We start from the raw sequence: 21,803 nt of genomic DNA, 5'->3' as shown, positions 1-21,803 counted from the left end.
CACTCAGCAAATTAGTGCAGAGCCAGGACTGAAACTCAGGTTGTCCCCTGGTTCCTTATCCAGTCCTCTTGCCAATCTACCTGCTGCCTCCCATCAGGAATCCTGTCAAGAATCTTATGAGCAATAACTCTTATCTTCCCATTATCAAAGTTCAAAGATGCCTTGGCTCTTATAACGGTTACCACTGTTGTGGGTCCTCATCTCCCACTAATTCAATGAATTATTCTAAGGGATTTGGAAGGGGTGAGCGCAGAGAAGTAGCCATACATCTACAATGCAATAGGGATCCTTCCTCCCACTTAGAGAAGGAAGCTTGGAATTTTGTCAAACGGGAGTCATCTAAGTTGTGGATTATCACAATTACATGCCATCCGTGGGCCACATTTAGCTGAATGGTTCCTGGCCAAAAGGTCAGAGGCAGGAGTGGGGCAAGACCTGAGCTTCTCAGTTCTGAAAACATCATGAAAGGAACCCCCTTTCCTGCCCCCATCCATCACCATATTCAAAGTTAAAACAATGACATATAAAATGTAAACTCAACACAGTTCTGATATCCCCCAGGATGACAGTACCAAATCTTTTAAAACAGTAAATAAAACAAAACTGTGGAGTTTCTCTCTTTTTGGAGTCCCTAATTCAGTACTAATATAAGACGCAATAGGCTTCCAGTAGGCTTCTGTTAACAGCACATTGCAATACCTGCTGCTCATTAAAGACCTCTAGTCATCAAGGAAAATTTAAAGGTTAATAATAGGGGAAACCAGGTGTGCAATATATGAGAATTCTCTGTATTACCTTCCCAATTTTTCTTTAAATCTAAAACTTCTAAAATAAAAGTTTAAAAATACAATTTAAATCAAACGCGCTTAAGGGTTTAACCTCTTCGAAATGGAAAAACCTATTTAAAATGTCTAATTCTTGAGGTTCCAGTGTTAAATTCAACCCCCCTTTGAGCAAAAGTACAGGCATACCTCAGAGATATTGCAGGTTCGGTTCCAGACAACCCCAGCAAAGTGAATATCACTAAAAAGCAAGTCACCCAAATTTTCAGGTTTCCGGGTGCATATAAAAGTTATGTTTACACTATACTGTAGTCTATTAACTGTGTGAGAGCACTATGTCTTAAAAAAAAATTGTACATACCTTAATTAAAAAACACTATTGCTAAAAAATGCTAACCACCATCTGAGCCTTCAGCAAGTCATAACCCTTCTGCAATAGTCAAAAGTCACTGATCACAAATCACCATAACAAATATAATAATAATGGAAAAGTCTGAAATATTGCAAGAATTACCAAAATGTGACACAGAGACAGGAAGTGAGGAAATGCTGTTGGAAAAATGGCACCAATAGACTTCCTCGATGAAGGGTTGCCACAAGCCTTCAATTTGTAAAAAATGTGGTATCTGCAAAGCGCAATAAAGCCAAGTGCAATAAAACGAGGTGTGCCAGTACTTGAGAAGGAAGTGGTTAGTACCTCAGACTAGTTAACATCACAACCTACTTGGTCACCAACTCAAGGTGTGACTTCAGACCAATATACTATATCTAAACAAATTTTTCCTCAATGTAAATGAGGACAACAAAATCTATCACCTTCCTGAACTTTGCTCTGCTGCTGAAACTGAAAGCTGGGGAAGTTGTAGAACAGTCCAAAGTGTCAGTTAAAGTCCCTCCACAACCTTCTGGGTAACAACACAGGACTAAATGCTTTGTCGGGGACTCTCTCTCATATGTGGGAACACCCCTTTCTTCAAGGAGAATTCCCTTCCTTTAACCATAAGTCACTTCTTCACGTGTGCCAAATCATTCTTCCCACTGTTGTTTGTTTGTTTATTTAGAGAAATGAAGTACATGAATCAACAGGGAGTCCATAACTCCTAGACAGAAATAAGGGTCTCTGTCCTTGTCGAGCTTAAAGACCGGGTTTGGCTATAGAAGGAGAAAGGAATGGATAACAGTAGAAGCAGGAGCTGGCTGGTGGCAACAGGGAGTGATAGTGGTGGTAAGAAACACAGTGACCAAAAGAGAAGTTCCTTTAAAAGATTCAAAATCCACCTGAGAAGAGAACCGAGAAGAAGAGCTTGGGAGCTTCTCAATCTACCCAGCCCAGACCACTTTTCAGTTTGGCACTCCGTTCATCCATCCTGGAGCCCGTGTTTGAATCTGGGCACCGTACTGAAGAGGGGTGTGAGATAGGGAAGGTGACTTGGATAGGGAGAGATCTGGAAACAATTAATGTGAGGAGCTTCCAGACTCCGAAGGTTTCAAGTTTAGAGACTTGGCAGGAGTATTGAGGAACCTCAAAGATCACATGGAAGTTAAGATGACAAAAAATTAAAGGTCCCTTCAAGCCCTTTCATCCTAATAAATCCAGGAATGGTAGAAGGATCTGGAGATAAGAGAAGCTTTGGAGAAAGCGGGCAGAAAAAGGTATGAGAGCTTTCTTCAAATACCTGGAGGCTGACACGTGGAGGAAAGGATTCTGGTTTTCACTCAACCAGGCTTGGCCACTTGGGAAAATCACTTATGGCTTCTCTCTCTTCTCTCTCAAGAGTAAATACAAGAGACGTCATCAGGAACCTAGAGACTATTCCAGGATAGGCTGATTCCATTTCATTTTACCTTGCTTCCCAAGTTCTTTCAAAGACAGGGAGCCAAGGTTCTCCTTGATTTCCACAAGCAAATACGCCTTTCAAAAAACAAAAGACTAATGCTTACCCTTCAGTGGAAGGGAACTTGAACCCTGAAAACATTATGCTACAAAAGAAGTTAGTCACATACTATATGATCCCATTTATATGAAAGTCCAGAGTAGGGACATCTACAGAGACATAAAGTAGAACTTAGGGCTAGGGAGAAGGAGGGAACAAGGGGGTGATGGCTAAAGCACACGGAGTTTCTTTTTGAGGTGATGAAAGTGTTCTAAAATTGACTGTGATGATGGTTGCACATATCTGTGAGGATACTAAAACCCATTGAATTGTATACTTTAATGGATGAATTGTATGGTATGCGAAATACATCTCAATAAAACTATTTAAAAGAAGATGAGGGCTTCCCTGGCGGCACAGTGGTTGAGAGTCTGCCTGCCGATGCAGGGGATACGGTTTTGTGCCCTGGTCCGGGAAGATCCCACATGCCGTGGAGCGGCTGGGCCCATGGGCCATGGCCGCTGAACCTGTGCGTCCGGAGCCTGTGCTCTGCAACGGGAGAGGCCACAGCAGTGAGAGGCCCGCGTACCGCAAAAAAAAAAAAAAAAAAAAGATGAAGGAGGGGAAGGAGGGAGAGGGGAAGGGGAGGGGAGGGGAGGGGGAGGGGTGGGGGAGGGGGAGGGGAGGGAAAAAAGAGGCAAAGGAAGAGAAGAGGAAAACCACAAAGAAGAGTGGCCTGGATGACTCCAGAGCCTACAGCATTTTGGCAAGAGATGCTCTCACCACTGTCACCACTGTGATCTGCCACCGTGGGTCCTGGTACTTCCAGACCTCAGGGAGTCCCGGGGACTCCAGAGGCCCAACTCCCACTTGCAGCCCCTGGAGTGGTGACTCACCACAGAGGACATTTATGTCAAGCAGGTTTGACAGCTCTAACCCATTACAGACATCTGCAAAGCCACTACAGAGCCCATAAAGAGCCCCAGGTTTGGCCACCAGGCATGAGTTCCCTTCTGAATAGGAGCACACCCTTCTAGCCCCTTTGGCCACGCCCACTGGGGGGGCGATGCACATAGGACACTGGACCAGGGTGGTTTTCTCTGCCCCCTCTGCCCAAAGTATGCTGTTTCCTGGACTTAACAGCCCAGGGCCTGTTCCTAGGAAGGGGAGGAGGTGGGAGCTTCACTGATGTTATCTCCTACTTCTCCCCAATCACCCACCTACTGTGGCCACTGTGGCCTGCTCCCCGTTCCATAAATACATCACATGCACCCATTTATTGTTCCCCTGACTAGAGCACTCTTCCCTGACATGATTCCTCCCCCGCCCTCCTTCAGGTCTTTGCTCAATGCCCCTTTCTCTGTGAGGCCTAATCTGGCTGCCTCCTTTAAAAGTATAACCCCAACCCACTTTACCCCTCTACTGTTTTTCCACTGCACTTATCATATCATGTACTTTCCTTATTAACTGTATTGCCTGCCTTCCCCCACTGCTGCATAAGCTCCATGGGGTCATGGCTTATGTCTGTTTTACTTACTAAATATACACCTGACACCTAGAACTGTGACTGTATTTGGTTTGTTTCTGCTTTTTAATTTATTTATTTTTGGCTCCATCGGGTCTTCGTTGCCGTGTGCGGGCTTTCTCTAGTTGCGGCGAGCGGGGGCTACTCTCAGTTCCGGTGTGTGGGCTTCTCATTGCGGTGGCTTCTCTTGTTGCGGAGCACGGGCTCTAGGCACGCGGGCTTCAGTACTTGTGGCACGCAGGCTCAGTAGCTGTGGCTCGCGGGCTCTAGAGCGCAGGCTCAGTAGTTGTGGCGCTCGGGCTTAGTTGCTCCGTGGCATGTGGGATCTTCCCGAATCAGGGCTCAAACCCGTGTTCCCTGCACTGGCAGGCAGATTCTTAACCACTGCGCCACCAGGGAAGCCCTGCATTTGTTGAATGAATTGATTCCCTCTAGATAACTCTGCATTGGCTTCCGAATGGAATGTGTGGACTATGAACCTACTATTACCTTATTCACAGTACAGGTTCTTCTAACCTCCAGAGCCCAGCTAGAGAGCCAGGAGGCTAAGGTTAGCTACCTTCCCACTTCCCGTAAATAATGAGCCTGCGTCACCAAATCTAACAACTGTCTCCACTGGCCTTTCCTTCCAAAGCACCATTAGAAGGCTCAGGGGATCTGGGGAGAGCTGGCTCTTCATTCTAGCATCTGCCCACAATTTCTCCAAGAACAGCACCTTCTCCTAGCCAACTATATTTTATTTTTCAAGAAGCTTTTACATCCTGTTTCCACATGTTATCTCTACTATAACATCATAAGATGGGATGGGGAAATACAAGTAAACCCATTTGCAAACATGGTAACTCTAATCTTCTCATCTAGTAATTCCCTGTATACTTATTGCTTGCCTTCACAGACTATAAACTCCTTGAGAGCACAGATTAGGGTGTCCTGATCACCACTGAGGATATATTTAGGTGTACATTGTCTATTAAATTGTATAGTTAGTGCTCATTAATTGTCTCTATTCTCATCATCATTGCCGTGTTTGTCCTGTATCTCAGTGAGTGAGTGACTTGCCAAGTGTACACGCCCATGAACCAGAAGGGAACCCAGGGCTAATGGGAAGAGACTCTTGGCACCTTTCGATGGGTCGGTTACCCAGTCACCTCCACCTCTCCCCAGTTCCCAAAGTTCTGCAAAGGACATAAGAAAAGTAAAGCTAAAGGAATGGTGTTCCTAGAGTCCTATGGAAATTCTAGACAAAAACAAAGCCCAGGAGGGTAGAGGAAGCGGGCATAGGAAGGTGGCCCAAGGGCCCATCTCCAACCTCGGACTGTCTGAGCTCCCCCTATTGGCCCGATGGGACCCGAAGAGAAGCATTTCACCGGCCGAGAGGTAAGTCGGCTCTCCACCTACTTTAAACTTGACTCTCGGCTCACAGAGTTAGTACAACAGGGAGATCGACCCTCAGAAGCTCGGGCCAGTGCTGGAGGGAGAAAAGAAGACTTAGAAGACGGGGGACAGGGGAAGGTCGGGCAGGGGCTGAAGAAAATCGCGCAACAGGCTGGGAAGGGAAACGTGAGAAAGTTGGGGTGGGAAGTTTGCGACAAGGAACAGAGAAAAGAACAGAAAGAACTCTGATGCTACGCCGAGGAAGCAGCCGGATTCGAAAGGGTACAGCGTACGGCAAGAGGCGGCGGGCGAGAGGGCGCGCGGAGGGGAGGCTGAGGAGAGGCTGAGGAGAGGCTGAGGAGAGCCCGGCCTACGCACCTGAGGCTGCCATGCCGCCGGCCGCAGTCCTCCGTGCCCGGCTCGCTACGCGCGGGGCCCGGGGCCGGAGCGGGCCCGGCGGCGTCCCTGGCGCGGAACGGGAGGGGCGCCCGGCTCCGCGCAGCACCAGCCGCCGCTCTGGCGCTTCCTCCCGCCGGGCAGCGAGGACTTGCCGCGAGGGCGTGTCCACAGGGCCCGCCCCGCCGGCGGGGCTCAGCCCGCGGCACCTGCACCCCAGGCCGTTGGGGAGGGGAAGTGAGAACACCGCCCCCCCCCGCGCCCCGCCACCGTCCGGCCGTCGGCCAGCTCCCCGCGCGGCCCCCACTCCCCCCATCGCTCACTCAGAGTAGGTAGGAAGCAGGGGTCTTCGTGTGTCCACTCCTCGTGAAAACAGCCGGATGGGCCACCAAAGGGCAGCCTGAGGTAGAGGGAGCGTTGAGAGAGGAAGGAGGGAGAAGGGTTAGCTGGCGGGCCTCTGTGACCTGGGGCGGGGGCTGAGCACAGCTGGCCAAGCCATCTCCCCATCTCCTGGGGCTTTCTCCCTGAGCCGCTGCCCCGGCAGGAAAGGGAGGGGGCAGGAAGGGGAAGAGGCACCTTCCCTGGCACCTGGCCCTGGGTGCTTGGCGTTGCCCTTGATTACCCTCCAGTGACCTGCCTGAATTCCCTGGACCTGGTCTCCTGGTGGCACATGAACGTTAATGATAATCTCTTATGATAAATGCATGGTATAGTTATCATTGCTTTTTATGCCTTTGAGGTAGCACCTATCACTGTCTTCAAGTTAGCGCTGAAGAAACAAACCAAATCCCTTGCTCAGACTTCCACAGAGAAGTGGAACCTCCCCGAGGTTCCATACCACGCCTGTCTGAGTCCATAGCTAGAGGTCTCCCTTAACCCTCGCACTCACCTGCCGGCTTCTTGTCCTTCTCCCTTTGCTGCTCCTCTAATGGATCTGAATAGCTCTGTGACCTTGGAATCCTCCACGATGCAGGTCCAGGGGATGGGTCCAGAGAGCAGAGATGACGGAAAGATAGGGTTCCAGGGCAGGTGGAAAGGAATGAAATATATTTTAAAATGGAAATATCAGGGTTCAGGCCGACAACTAGTTTTCTACTGTTGCCATAACAAAAATTACTACAAAACTTAGTGGCCTAAAATAACACAAATTTCTCTCACTGTTCTGTATTTCAGAAGTCAACATGAGTCACACTGGGCTAAAATCAAGGTGTCGTCATGGTTTGGTTCCTTTCTGGAGGCTCTAGAAGAGGATCCATTTCCTTGCCTTTTTCAGCTTCTAGAGAAAATTACACACATTTCTTGATTCATGCCCCACCTCCATGTTCAAAGCCAGCAACATAACATCTTTCTGACCCTGCTTCCCTCATCAGATCTCTCTCTGACTGTCTCCTCTGCCTTCCACTTTTAAAGGCTCTAGTGATTACATTGGTCCCACACAGATGATCCAGGAAAGCCTCTTTAAGTTCAGCTGACTAGCAATCTTAATATCACCTACAACCTTAGTTCTTCTTTGCTGTGTAACAACGTATTCACAGGATCTAGGGGGTTAGGATGCGGACATCTTTGGAGGGGGCATTACTCTGCCTACCACAGACCTGGAATTCTGAAATAGGAGATGAGCCTGCTACCTGCTCTACCTTATACCTGTTCTCCATGTTCAGGATTTCTCTGGCCTCCACACCAGGTTAGCCATACCTGCTACCCACCCCCAGCCCCTATCAATGCACTGTCACAGCCCTATACTATTCTTTAATAGAACTTATATTGATAGTTTTCTGCAATTACAAGTAGCTTCGCAGACAAAACCTAGAAGCCTAGCCCTCTTGCAAGCTTCCTTCCCTACCTACCAAAAGGGCCACTCCCCATAAAGTTTCTACCACTTGTCTCCTTGGGCCATTTTGAGCAATGGCAGTGCCCATTTCCAGGCTGGACTTCAGGTTCAGAGAAACGAAATGCTGGGCATCTGCTATGTGGCCAACTCTGCTCAGAGTGCTGTCACTTATTCAGCTTTCATGAATCTTTACCTGAAACCTGTGAGGTAGGCATATTATTATGATCCCATTTTACAGGGGAAGAAACTAAGTCTCCAAAAAGGTAATTTGCGTGATCCATGGTCACTTATTTAGTAAGTGTCAAAGCTAGATTTTGAATTCAAATCCATGTGCTACACAAGAGCTGACCCTCTTGTCGTGCGTTGTGATTCAGAAGCCACACCAGCTATTCCGTGCCAATTCCATGATCTCCAAACCAAAAGTGACCTTAGTAACAGGAAAAAGGAGTGTTGTAGAGATTGCTGGTTGCACACCCAATATCTGTTGTCCTTAGTAACAAAATCACAATTTTATCTGGAGGCAGCAATGTGCCCCACTAAAAGATTCCACTCCCCAGCCTCTGTTGCGACAAGATGCTGAGATGAGGAGGAGGTTGACAAGATGTAACTGGAAGTCATTAGCTGAGCATCCAAAAAAACGTTCTCTACGGTGCTTAATTCTGCTGCCAGATATCCCTTTTGCCTTTCTCTCTCTCTTTTAATGCCTTCTTGGAATGTGAATGGATGGCTGGAGATTCAACAGCCTTCTTAGATTTTGAGGTGACCTCGTGAATGGAAGCCACACAGTAAGGACAGTAGAGAACAAAGATGGGCAGAATCTAGTTCCCTACTGACCATGGAGCTTCCATATGAAATCCAGGGTTCCCATAATCGAATTCTTTTACATGAAAGAGAAATAAACACATCTCTGTCTTGCTAGAGCCATGGTTATTTGTGTATTCTGCTATATGTAACCAAACCTAATTCTTTACTGATATGGGAATTGAAGCTAACATTTATTGAGCATCAACTATAATTCATGAATTTTCTTATGCTATCTCAGTTTAATCCTCACAATAATTCTGAATCATAGGTGTTATCTCCACTTCAGAGATAAAGAAACTAAGATTCAAAGATGTTAGTTTTTTCAGGGTCATTCAATAGTTAGTATAACTATGATTCAAACCCAACTCAGTCTAAACCCAATGTCCATGGTCTTTCCATGGCACAATGACATAACGGATGACTTCGGAGAGTAAATTAAAACTACTTACTGAGGATACTTGGGTGCTCTCAAGTGAGGGGTCCCCCTTGAGTCCTTGGCACTTCAAATCTCACACAGATGGTGCCTTCACTTGTGCATGAAAGCATATCTTGCACGTTTTCTACTTCTTCCTTCTGAGGTGCTGAAGCAGAAAGTTTAGGCAGCTGTGATAAAAAGTTTAGGACTTGGTCTCATACACTCTTAGAATGTTAAGGCTGGAAAAGACCCTAAGAGGTCATTATTGGACCCATGTGGAACCTAAGGCCAAGAGAGGCAAAGTGACCTTTCTAATATCATACATGGAGTTGGAGGCAGAACCAGGATTAGAATTCTAGTCTTGATTCCTAGTCTGGTGGTTTTTAGCTATATCTTATTTTTTTTCCCCTATTAGTAAAAGAAAGCAACTGTAGAAAATTCTTTCCTTAATCTGATGTTTCAATTTTGTAGTTCTTTCCCATAAATCTACCATAAGCTCCTAGACAGTTAAATCAACCTCGAATGCCTCAGATAAGCCCCACTTGGTCATGATGTATCATCATTTTTATATGTTGCCAATTTACTAATATTTTGTTAAGGATTTTTGCATCTGTGTTCATGGGGCATACTGGTCTATAATTTTCTTTTTTGTAATGTCTTTATTAATTTTTAGTATCAGGGTTAATCTGGCCTCATAAAACAAGTTTGGAAGTATTCCTTTCCCCTCTATTTTCTAATAGAGAACAACTGGTATTATTTCTTTCTTAAATGTTTAATAGAATTAGCCACTAAAACTATCCAAGCCTAAATTTTCTTATGTCAGGTTTAGCTAGCCAGTTCAATTTCCTCAAAAGACATAGGGCTATTCATGTTTCACATTTCCTCTTGTCCAGTATTGGTAAATTGTATTTTTCAAGGAATTTGTCCATTTAAGTTTTAAAAATTTATAGATATGAAGTCACTCATATTTCCTTATTACCCTTTTAATGTCTGTAGGATTTGTAATGATAGCCCCTCTATTTTATTGGTCTTTCCAAAGAACCAGCTTTTGCTTTTAATTTTTCTGTCATTTGTTTTCTACTTCATGGTTTGGGCTCTTTATTATTTCCTTCCTCCTATTTACCTTGAGTTCCCTTTGCTCTTATCTAGTTTCCTAAGGTTGAACATTTGGCCATCTTTTTTTTCTGGAGTCACTATTTGTTTTTTACATCTTTATTAGAGTATAACTGCTTTACAATGTTGTGTTTGTTTCTGCCACACAACAAAGTGAATCAGCTACTTGTATATGTATATCCCCACATCCCCTCCCTCTTGCGCTTCCCTCCCACCCTCCCTATCCCACCCCTCTAGGTGGTCACAAAGCACTGAGCTGATCTCCCTGTGCTATGTGGCTGCTTCCCACTAGCTATATATTTTACATTTGGTGGCGTATATATGTCCATGCCACGCTCTTACTTCGTCCCAGCTTACCCTTCCCCCCCCATGTCCTCAAGTCCATTCTCTACATCTGCATCTTTATTCCTGTCCTGTCCCTAGGTTCTTCAGAACCTTTTTTTTTTTTTTTTTAGATTCCATATATATGTGTTAGCACACGGTATTTGTTTCTCTCTTTCTGACTTACTTCACTCTGTATGACAGACTCTAGGTCCATCCACCTCACTACAAATAACTCAATTTCATTTCTTTTTATACCTGAGGGGCATATATATGTGCCACATCTTCTTTATCCATTCATCTGTTGATGGACATTTAGGTTGCTTCCATGACCTGACTATGTGGTACATGTCTCTTTTTGAATTATGGTTTTCTCAGGGTATATGCCCAGTAGTGTGATTGGTGGGTCATACGGTAGTTCTATTTTTAGTTTTTTAAGGAACCGCCATACTGTTTTCCATAGTGGCTGTATCAATTTACATTCCCACCAACAGTGCAAGAGGGTTCCCCTTTCTCCACACCCTCTCCAGCATTTATTGTTTGCAGATTTTTTGATGATGGCCATTGTGACTGGGGTGAGATGATATCTCATTGTAGTTTTGATTTGCATTTCTCTAACGATTAATGATGTTGAGCATTCTTTCATGTGTTTGTTGGCAATCTGTATATGTTCTTTGGAGAAATATCTGTTTAGGTCTTCTGCCCATTTTTGAATTGGGTTGTTTGTTTTTTTGATATTGGGTTGCATGAGCTGCTTGTATATTTTGGAGATTAATCCCTTGTCAATTGCTTCATTTGCAAATATTTTCTCCCATTCTGAGGGCTGTCTTTTTGTCTTGTTTATGGTTTCCTTTGCTGTGCAAAAGCTTTTAAGTTTCATTAGGTCCCATTTGTTTATTTTTGTTTTTATTTCCATTACTCTAGGAGGTGGATCAAAAAGGATCTTGCTGTGATTTATGTCATAGAGTGTTCTGCCTATGTTTTCCTCTAAGAGTTTTACACTGTCTGGCCTTACATTTAGGTCTTTAATCCAGTTTGAGTTTATTTTTGTTAGGAGGTGTTCTAATTTCATTCTTTTACATGTAGTTGTCCAGTTTTCCCAAAACCACTTGTTGAAGAGGCTGTCTTTTCTCCATTGTATATTCTTGCCTCCTTTGTCAAAGATAAGGTTACCATATGTGCATGGGTTTATCTCTGGACTTTCTATCCTGTTCCATTGATCTATATGTCTGTTTTTGTGCCAGTACCATACTGTCTTGATTGCTGTAGCTTTGTAGTACAGTCTGAAGTCAAGGAGCCTGATGACTCCAGCTCTGTTTTTCTTTCTCAAGATAGCTTTGGCTATTCAGGGTTTTTTGTGTTTCCATACAAATTGTAAATTTTTTGTTCTAGTTCTGAGGAAAATGCCATTGGTAGTTTGATAGGGATTGCATCGAATCTGTACATTGTTTTGGATAGTACAGCCATTTTCACAATGTTGATTCTTCCAATCCAAGAACATGGTATATCGCTCCTCGGTTTGTATCGTCTTTGATTTCTTTCATCAGGGTCTCATAGTTTTCTGCATTCAGGTCTTTTGTCTCCTTAGGTAGGTTTATTCCTAGATATTTTATTCTTTTGCCTGGAATGGTAAATGGGAGTGTTTCCTTAATTTCTCTTTCAGATTTTTTGTTTTTAGTGTATGGGAATGCAAGAGATTTCTGTGCATTAATTTTGTATCCTGCTACTTTACCAAATTCATTGATTAGCTCTAGTAGCTTTCTAGTAACATCTTAAGGATTCTCTACGTAGAGTACCATGTCATCTGCAAACACTGATAATTTTACTTCTTTTTTTCTGATTTGAATTCCTTTTATTTCTTTTTCTTCTCTGATTGCAGTGGCTAAAACTTCCAAATCTATGTTGAATAATAGTGGTGAGAGTGGGCACCCTTGTCTTGTTCCTGATCTTAGAGGAAATGCTTTCAGTTTTTCACCATTGAGAATGATGTTGGCTATGGGTTTGTCATATATGGCCTTTATTATGTTGAGGTAAGTTCCCTCTATGACCACTTTCTGCCAGGTTTTTATCATAAATGGGTCTTGAATTTTGTTGAAATCTTTTTCTGCATCTATTGAGATTATCATATGGTTTTTATCCTTCAATTTGTTAATATGGTGTATCACGCTGATTGATTTGGGTATATTGAAGAATCCTTGCATTTCTGGGATAAACCCCACTTGATCATGGTGTATGATCCTTTTAATGTGCTGTTGGATTCTGTTTGCTAGTATTTTGTTGAGGATTTTTGCATCTGTGTTCATCAGTGATATTGGCCTGTAGTTTTCTTTTTTTGTGACATCTTTGTATGGTTTTGGTATCAGGATGATGGTTGCCTTGTAGAATGAGTTTGGGAGTGTTCCTCCCTCTGCTATATTTTGGAAGAGTTGGAGAAGGATAGGTGTTAGCTCTTCTCTAAATGTTTGATAGAATTCGCCTGTGAAGCCATCTGGTCCTGGACTTTTGTTTGTTGGAAGATTTTTAATCACAGTTTCAATTTCAGTGCTTGTGATTGGTCTGTTCATATTTTCCATTTCTTCCTGGTTCACTCTCAGAAGGTTGTGCTTCTGTAGGAATTTGTCCATTTCTTCCAGATTGTCCATTTTATTGGCATATAGTTGCTTGTAGTAATCTCTCAGGATCCTTTCTATTTCTGCAGTGTCAGTCGTTACTTCTCCTTTTTCATTTCTAATTCTGTTGTTTTGACTCTTCTCCCTTTTTTTCTTGATGAGTCTGGCTAATGGTTTATCAATTTTGTTTATCTTCTCAAAGAACCAGCTTTTATTTATTTATTTATTTATTTTTATACAGCAGGTTCTTATTAGTCATCAGTTTTATACACATCAGTGTATACATGTCAATCCCAATCGCCCAATTCATCACACCACCACCACCGCCCTGCCCCCCACCACTTTCCCCCCTTGGTGTCCATACATTTGTTCTCTACATCTGTGTCTCAATTTCTGCCCTGCAAATCGGTTCATCTGTACCATTTTTCTAGGTTTCACATATATGCATTAATGTACGATATTTGTTTTTCTCTTTCTGACTTACTTCACTCTGTATGACAGACTCTAGGTCCATCCACGTCTCAAGAAATAACCCAAATTCGAAAGAACCAGCTTTTAGTTTTATTGATCTTTGCTATTGTTTCATCTTTTCTTCTTCATTTATTTCTGATCTGATCTTTATGATTTCTTTCCTTCTGCTAACTTTGGGGTTCTTTTGTTCTTCTTTCTCCAATTGCTTTAGGTGTAAGGTTAGGTTGTTTATTTGAGATTTTTCTTGTTTCTTGAGGTAGTATTGTATAGCTATAAACTTCCCTCTTAGAACTGCTTTTGCTGCATCCCATAGGTTTTGGGTCATTGTGTTTTCATTGTCATTTGTTTCTAGGGGTTTTTTTGTTGTTGTTGTGGTTTTTGGCAGTACGTGGGCCTCTCACTGTTGTGGCCTCTCCTGCTGCGGAGCACAGGCTCCAGACACGCAGGCTCAGCGGCCATGGCTCACGGGCCTAGCCACCCTGCGGAATCCTCCCAGACCGGGGCACGAACCCGCTTCCGCTGCATCGGCAGGCAGACTCTCAACCACTGCGCCACCAGGGAAGCCCTGTTTCTAGGTATTTTTTTATTTCCTGTTTGATTTCTTCAGCGATCTCTTGGTTATTTAGTAGCGTACTATTTAGCCTCCATGTGTTTGTATTTTTTACAGTTTTTTGCCTTTAGTTGATATCTACTCTCATAGCGTTGTGGTTGGAAAAGATACTTGATACGATTTCAATTTTCTTAAATTTACCAAGGCTTGATTTGTGACCCAAGATATGATCTATCCTGGAGAATGTTCCATGAGCACTTGAAAAGAAAGTGTATTCTGTTGTTTTTGGATGGAATGTCCTATAAATATCAAATAAGTCCATCTTGTTTAATGTGTCATTTAAAGCTTCTGTTTCCTTATTTATTTTAATTTTGGATGATCTGTCCAATGGTGAAAGTGGAGTGTTAAAGTCCCCTACAATTATTGTGTTATTGTCAATTTCCCCTTTTATGGCTGTTAGCATTTGCCTTATGTATTGAGGTGCTCCTATGTTGGGTGCATAAATATTTACAATTATTATATCTTCTTCTTGGATCGATCCCTTGATCATTATGTAGTGTCCTTCTTTGTCTCTTATAATAGTCTTTGTTTTAAAGTCTATTTTGTCTGATATGAGAATTGCTACTCCAGCTTTCTTTTGATTTCCATTTACATGGAATATCTTTTTCCATCCCCTCACTTTCAGTTTGTATGTGTCCTTAGGTCTGATGTGGGTCTCTTGTAGACAGCATATATATATATATATATATATATATATATATATATATATATATAGGTCTTGTTTTTGTATTCATTCAGCCAGTCTATGTCTTTTGGTTGGAGCATTTAATCCATTTACATTTAAGGTAATTATCGATATGTATGTTCCTATTACCATTTTCTTAATTGTTTTGGGTTTATTTTTGTAGGTCTTTTTTTCTCTTGTGTTTCCACCTAGAGACATTCCTTTATCATTTGTTGTAAAGCTGGTTTGGTGGTGCTGAATTCTCTTAACTTTTGCTTGTCTGTAAAGATTTTAATTTCTCTGTCGAATCTGAATGATATCCTTGCTGGGTAGAGTGATCTTGGTTGTAGGTTTTTCCCTCTCATCATTTTAAATAAGCCTTGCCACTCCCTTCTGCCCTGCAGAGATTCTGCTGAAAAATCATCTGATAACCTTACGGGGATTCCCTGTATGTTATTTGTTGCTTTTCCCTTGATGCTTTTAATATTTTTCTTTGTATTTAATTTTTGATAGTTTGATTAATGTGTGTCTTTGTATGTTTCTCCTTGGATTTATCCTGTATGGGACTTTCTGCGCTTCCTGGACTTGATTGACTATTTCCTTTCCCATGTTAGGGAAGTTTTCGACTATAATCTCTTCAAATATTTTCTCAGACCCTTTCTTTTTCTCTTCTTCTGGGACCCCTATAATTCGAATGTTGGTTCGTTTAATATTGTCCCAGAGGTCTCTGAGACTGTCCTCAATTCTTTTCATTCTTTTTTCTTTATTCTGCTCTGCAGCAGTTATTTCCACTACTCTATCTTCCAGGTCACTTGTACATTCTTCTGCCTCACTTATTCTGCTATTGATTCCTTCAAGAGTATTTTTAATTTCATTTATTGTGTTGTTCATCATTGTTTGTTAGCTCTTTAGTTCTTCTAGGTCCTTGTTAAACATTTCTTGTATTTTCTCCATTCTATTTCCAAGATTTTGGATCATATTTACTATCATTACTCTGAATTCATTTTCAGGTAGACTGCCTATTTCCTCCTTAGCTGTTTGGTCTGGTGGGTTTTTGCTTTGCTCCTTCATCTGCTGCATCTTTCTCTGTCTTCCCATTTTGTTTAACTTACTGTGTTTGGGTTCTCCTTTACTCAGGCTCCAGTTTTGTAGTTCCTACTTCTGGTGTCTGCCCCCAGTGGGTGAGGTTGGTTTGGTGGCTTGTGTAGGCTTTCTGGTGGGAGGGCACTGGAGACTGTGTTCTGGTGGGTGGGGCTGGATCTTGTCCCTCTGGTGGGCAGGGCCACGTCCGGTGGTGTGTTTTGGGGTGTCTGTGAACTTAGTATGAGTTTAGGCCATTCATCTTGTATAATATAAACATTTAAAGCTATAAATTTCCCCCATTCAATACTTTAGCTGCATCTCCCAAATGTTTATATGTTCTATTTTCATTATAATTTAGTACAAAGTATTTTCTCTCTCTCTTTTTTTTTTTTTTTGCAGTACACGGGCCTCTCACTGTTGTGGCCTCTCCCGTTGCGGAGCACAGGCTCCGGACGTGCAGGCTTATCGGCCATGGCCCATGGGCCCAGCCACTCCGCGGCATGTGGAATCTTCCCGGACCGGGGCAAGAACCTACCTCCCCTGCATCGGCAGGCAGACGCTCAACCACTGCGCCACCAGGGAAGCCCCAGTACAAAGTATTTTCTAATGTCTCCTATAATTTCTTCTTTGAGCCATGGGTAATTTAAAAGTGAGTTCTTCTCCAAATATTTGGGTGTTTTTAAGCTATCTTATTGTCGTTGATTTCTAATTTAGATCCATTATGGTCAGAAAGCAGATTCTGCTTATGGATATACATATTACAAACATGTAGATGTTATCTTTATGACAACTATAACATAAAGTAAGGGGCTGAGGGGAGAGTAAATGGTTCTAAATAGTGGCAAATTTCTTAAATTTTATGAGATGCAGTAAAATACCAACTCTAAGCAGACTGTAAAAAATTAAGAATGCGCAGTATGTTTTCATCCCTAGAACAGCCACTAAATGTTAATTTTTAAATGTATGGCTAAATAGTCAATAAATAAATTGGAAAGGAATCCTTAAGTATAGCTAATAAATGCAAGTAGTCAGGAAAGGAGGAACAGAAGAGCAAAATACAGAGGGGACAAACAGTAAATAAATAGCAAAATGGTAGAACTACATATTAATAATTACATTAATATTAAGTACATTAAATGTAATAATTACATTACATCATATTAATAATTACCTTAAATTACATATTTTCTCTTTATCTTTGGTTTTCAGCAGCTTGACTATAATAAGCTCAGGTGTGGTTTTCTTTGTATTTATTCTGCTTGAGGTCAACTAAGCTTCCTGAGTCTGTAATTTTATGTGTCTCACCAAATTTGGGGAAATTTCATCCATTATTTCTTTAAATATTTTTTCTGCCTCATTCTTTTTTTCTTCTGGGATTCTCTTCTGGGATTCCATTAACACATGTGTTAGACCTGTTGGTATTATCCCATAGGCACTTAAGTGTTTGTTCACTTTATTTTTCAGTCTTTTTTCTTCAGATTGGATAATTCCTATTGATCTATAGTCAGTTCACTGACTCTTCCTGCTGTTGTCTCCAAAATGCGTTTAATGCTAATAAGTGCAAGTAATCAGGAAAGGGGGAAATGCAACTACTTGCATTTATTCTTTCTGCTGTTGTCTCCAAAATGCTTGCATTTCAATTTGGTTCTTTATTAAAATTTCCAATTCCCTGCTGATAGTTTCTCTTTGTTCGATCACTTTGAGTGTGCCTTTCTTTACATCCTTGAATATAGTTATAATAGCTGTTTGAAAACTCTTGTCTGCTAATTTCAACATGTAGTACATCTTGGGGTCAGTTTTCACTGACTGCCTTTTCTCCTGATGGGGATCCCATTTTCCTATTTCTTCGTGTGCGTAGTAATACTGGATGGTACCCTAGACATTGTAAAAGATACTTGTAGAGACTCTGAGTTCTATTCTGCCTCTGAAAAGTGTTTTTCTAAAGTAGGGAGTTATTTTGGCTGGACTCAGACTGCCAACTCTGTCTTCTCCATTGTGGTGAGCAGCAGCAGAACTCTCTGTCCAGTTCTTTTACCCTTAGCTAGGCTGCACAGAGTCTGCCACATATAGGTATAGTTCAAGAGTTTGCAGACCATATCACCCTTCCTGAAATACTCAAGTCTGCTAGGTGACTGAGAAGAATCATACCGTGAAAAGAGAGAGACAAGCAATGCACCCAAATGTTGTGTTTTCTGGATCAGTACAATTTTTTTGTTTCCAATCTTAAAATTTTTTTTAGGTAAGGACATTAAAAAGCAAAACAAAATCTATCAATATTATCACCATCATTTCACAAGAAAGGAAGGGGATTTTAACACCAAAAAAGTAGAAACAGTATGATTTCAGAAAAAAAAAATTAAATTGAATATATGCGGTGTTGTTAAAAATTCACCACATTATATTATTTTTCTCCCTTCTGTATGACTTGACGAAAACTCCATCCCAGGTGAGTCCCCAGCCTAGGAAGGGAAGTTGAGAATTTTTGTGATAAGAGCACAAAGTATCTCAATGTTTGCCAAAACCATTGTTTTAAAGTAAGTTTCAAAATAGAAGAATCAGCACAGTGTTTCCCAAACTTCAATCATGTGAAAACACTGTCACAAATATTGTCATGGCTGCATTTCACCTGCTTTATTTACTTTTAATACTTTATTTGAGTCATTTGTTTACTTAAGTTTATTTTAAAATGAAAGCCTTATATGAATACCATAAATGAAAAACCAGTATCCCTTGCCATAAAATCAAGAAAACACAAATGCTGGAAGGTCCTTAGCCTGTAGCCAACTCCCTGTTGAAAAGGGAGATTAGCAGATATTAGGGGTTCAAGTCACACCCGCACCAGAATGAAACTTTCTGTTTGATTTAACTTCAAGGACGAAAAGAGAATTGAAGGGAATAATTTTCTCATTATGTAATTAAATGTCATTTAATTCATTGTCCATGTACCATCTAAAATCATCTCTTTTGCCAACTAATATTGTCTTGGTAGATGGTCTGTAGAATCAAAGGTGTCATCACATAGTAATTTGGAGCATTGGCTAAATTAAGAAAAAAAAAAAGAGTCAGCAGAGGTTTGGGTAGGGTTTGGAGCTCCCCTCTCTTTCTCTCTCCTTTCTGAGACAATGCCCCTCCCTTTCCAGCTGCTGTATCCTTTGAGTCTTCAAAACAGTTTGACTGTACCTCTGCCACCAAATATCGATGAGCTCTGTTATGTGGATATTGTTTATTAATAGGCAATTGAAACTGTTGGTATATACTGCACTTGATGTAAGAATCTGAGCTCTTATTTAACAGCAATCTGCCAGTAGTTTAATCCATTTCACGTATATGCACGATTTGTGACTCTATCCTTAAATATGTAAACTCTATTTTTAGTACACCTTTCTAAATATTTAATAGTCTATCAGAAATTATAGCATGACATTTCTGTTCCCTGATTTTTTATTCTTGATCAGTGGCAGATAGCAAAATGTTTGCTATCTATTTGATTCTACTAATAGTAAAGTCCATAACTACTCACGGCTCCTATAAGGGCTTCTCATAAACAACTGCTGCATAACAGATAAATCAATGCATGCTTGCCTCCACCAAAAAGAAGCTGAGAGTTGAAATAAACTTGTGGATACAGAGCAAGAGTGAAATGCTGCAAACATATTAGCTGAGCCTGTTGATTTGGGGGGGAATTAAACAGTCATTTATGCCTATTAAATTAAGCCTATCTAAGCCTCCTTGTAACCGTATCTATTATAAATTTTTTTTTACTTTATTTCATTAAAAAAAAAAAAAACAGTTCGACTGTGTATAATCTACCTGAATTTTAGCTACCTCACAGGGCACAGACTGGGGCCGGCTCTCTGGCAAAAAGCCCTAAAGCTGAGAAACCCAGTGCTGTTCCCTTCTAAATGTTGACTCCCCTCAGTGTCTGCCTGCTTCCTGTTACTCTCTAGAGCATTTAGGTACTTGTTGTTTCTGTTTGTTTTTTCCAGAGTTTATCACGCTACCTGTGGTAGGATTGTTCCAATAGAGCTACTCCTCTACTGTCAGATCTAAAATCACTAGCATCTTGGGCCCGGTAAAGAGATAGATCAGCTGGACAGTTGCCTGAGAGGCCACTCTGTAAGGAATGCTAAAACATCACAGGAATATATCAGAAATATGGTAAAAGAATGAAATAATGCCATTTGTAGCAACATGGATGGACCTTGAGATTATCATATTAAGTGAAGTAAGCCAGAGAAAGACAAATATCATATGATATCACTTATATGTGGAATCTAAAAAAAATGATACAAATGAACTTATTCACAAAACAGAAATAGACTCAGACATAGAAAACAAACTCATGGTTACCAAAGGGGAAATGGGGTGAGGAGGGATAAATTAGGAGTTTGGGATTAACATATACTTACAACTATATATAAAATAGGTAAACAACAAGGACCTACTGTATAGCACAGGGAACTATACTCAATATCTTGTAATAACCTATAATGGAAAAGAATCTGAAAAAGAATATATATATATATATATAACTGAATCACTTTTCTGTACACTTGAAACTAACACAACATTGTAAATTAACTATACTTCAATTTAAAAAAACTGAAAAAACAAGAAATATGGTGCCAATTAACTCAATTTTCCACAGGTTACTCCTTACGTAATAGATGAAATACAAATTGTTTCTTCTGTTGCCTAAGTAAACACAGTCCTCAAGTAGACATTTAAGAACTTGAAAAGTCCATTGGTTCAGACATATCTAACTCGTTCTTTGAAAAGTTGCATAATACTCCATGGTACCATAATATATCAACTGTCTTCTGATAAAGCTCATGGTAAATTCTTATTTTTCTTCAGGTAAGGTGCATCTTTTTGCGTCTACAAAGCCAGGCCACAATAAATTTCCTTGAGTGCTAGCTTCAGCAGCACACATACTAACACTGGAACCATACAGAAAAGATTAGCATGGCCCCAACACAAGGATGACACGCAAATTCATGTAGCATTCCATATTTTTAAATAAATAAATAAATTTCCTTGAACATATTTCTTTATGTACTGGTGTTATCTTTCTGTAGGAGAGATTACAAAAAATAGGATTGCTGGGTTGAGGGCTATGTGAATTTTAAAATACATATTGTTATAATACTTTCCAGAAAGGCTGTAGAAATTAGCATTACAACCCATATTGATAGTCTCACCAGTAATTTTTATTTTTGACAATCTAATGGATCAAAATGCTGTGTTCTTTATTGTACTAATTTGAATTTTCTTGAACACCATTGAGGCTGAGGATATTTTCATATTGCTGATGATCTACTTTTTTTTCTGGAATTGCCTGTTGAATGCTTTGTCAAATTTTAATTGGATTGATTGTCTTCTTTCATTTGGTTTGTAGGAGCTAAGGTACATTAGCAACATTTGTCCTTTGTTATCTATATTTTAAGTATTTAGTCTGTCATTTGTCTTTTGATTTTGTTTATAGTTTCTTTTGCTACACAAAAATATGTCCACTTTTAAGAGGTAATGTATGACTATTACTTTCAGGTAGTGACCCTTAGAGTTTCTGGATTTTATCTTTTCCTTCAGAAGGTCTTTTTTACTTTATGATCTTATAAATAATTCCTCACATTTGTATCTAATATTTTTATATTTCACATTTAGACTTCTAATCCATCTGGAGTTTATTTTTGCATAAAATGTGGGGTAGAAGTGTAACCATGTTTTCTTCCAGATGGATAGTCAGTTCTGCCAGCACCATATACTAAGTAAGCCATCTTTCTCCCTCTAAACAAAATGTTATTTTTATTTATATTAAGTACCCACTTGAATTTGTTTCTGGAATCTTTCTTAGGTTCCACTTGTATTATTTATTCCTATGCTGTGTATGGTTTTATTATAATAGCATTACAATAAGTTTTATTATCTTGT

At 40.8% G+C, this 21,803-nt stretch overlaps 1 protein-coding gene and 1 non-coding gene across 3 annotated transcripts in view; one reads left to right on the top strand and one right to left on the bottom strand.

The window, feature by feature from the left end:
* The window catches only part of PIK3AP1 (phosphoinositide-3-kinase adaptor protein 1), a 114,767-nt gene extending 107,845 nt beyond the window's left edge, over positions 1 to 6,922 (bottom strand). Inside the window, exon 1 of one of the 2 annotated variants that reach the window (XM_060285912.1) lies at positions 6,841 to 6,922. Coding sequence is in view for 1 of the 2 variants with exons in the window: in XM_030865205.2 (XP_030721065.1) it covers positions 5,934 to 5,946 (13 nt within the window). In the remaining variant the exon portion in view is untranslated. Of the gene's footprint in view, positions 1 to 5,933; positions 6,051 to 6,840 lie in introns of those variants that run through there. The other variant, XM_030865205.2, reaches the window with a different exon arrangement.
* A 13,860-nt stretch (positions 6,923 to 20,782) lies between these two features.
* LOC115858041 (U6 spliceosomal RNA) lies at positions 20,783 to 20,889 on the top strand. The gene has a single exon (XR_004041489.1). It is a non-coding gene; the product is annotated as a U6 spliceosomal RNA (small nuclear RNA).
* Positions 20,890 to 21,803: the final 914 nt, after the last annotated feature.

Source organism: Globicephala melas, chromosome 16, assembly GCF_963455315.2.
Source record: "Globicephala melas chromosome 16, mGloMel1.2, whole genome shotgun sequence".
In the NCBI taxonomy this organism is placed as follows: Eukaryota; Metazoa; Chordata; class Mammalia; order Artiodactyla; family Delphinidae; genus Globicephala; species Globicephala melas.
The sequence above is the reverse complement of the archived record's forward strand: the minus strand, read 5'-3'. Positions and strand labels throughout refer to the sequence as shown.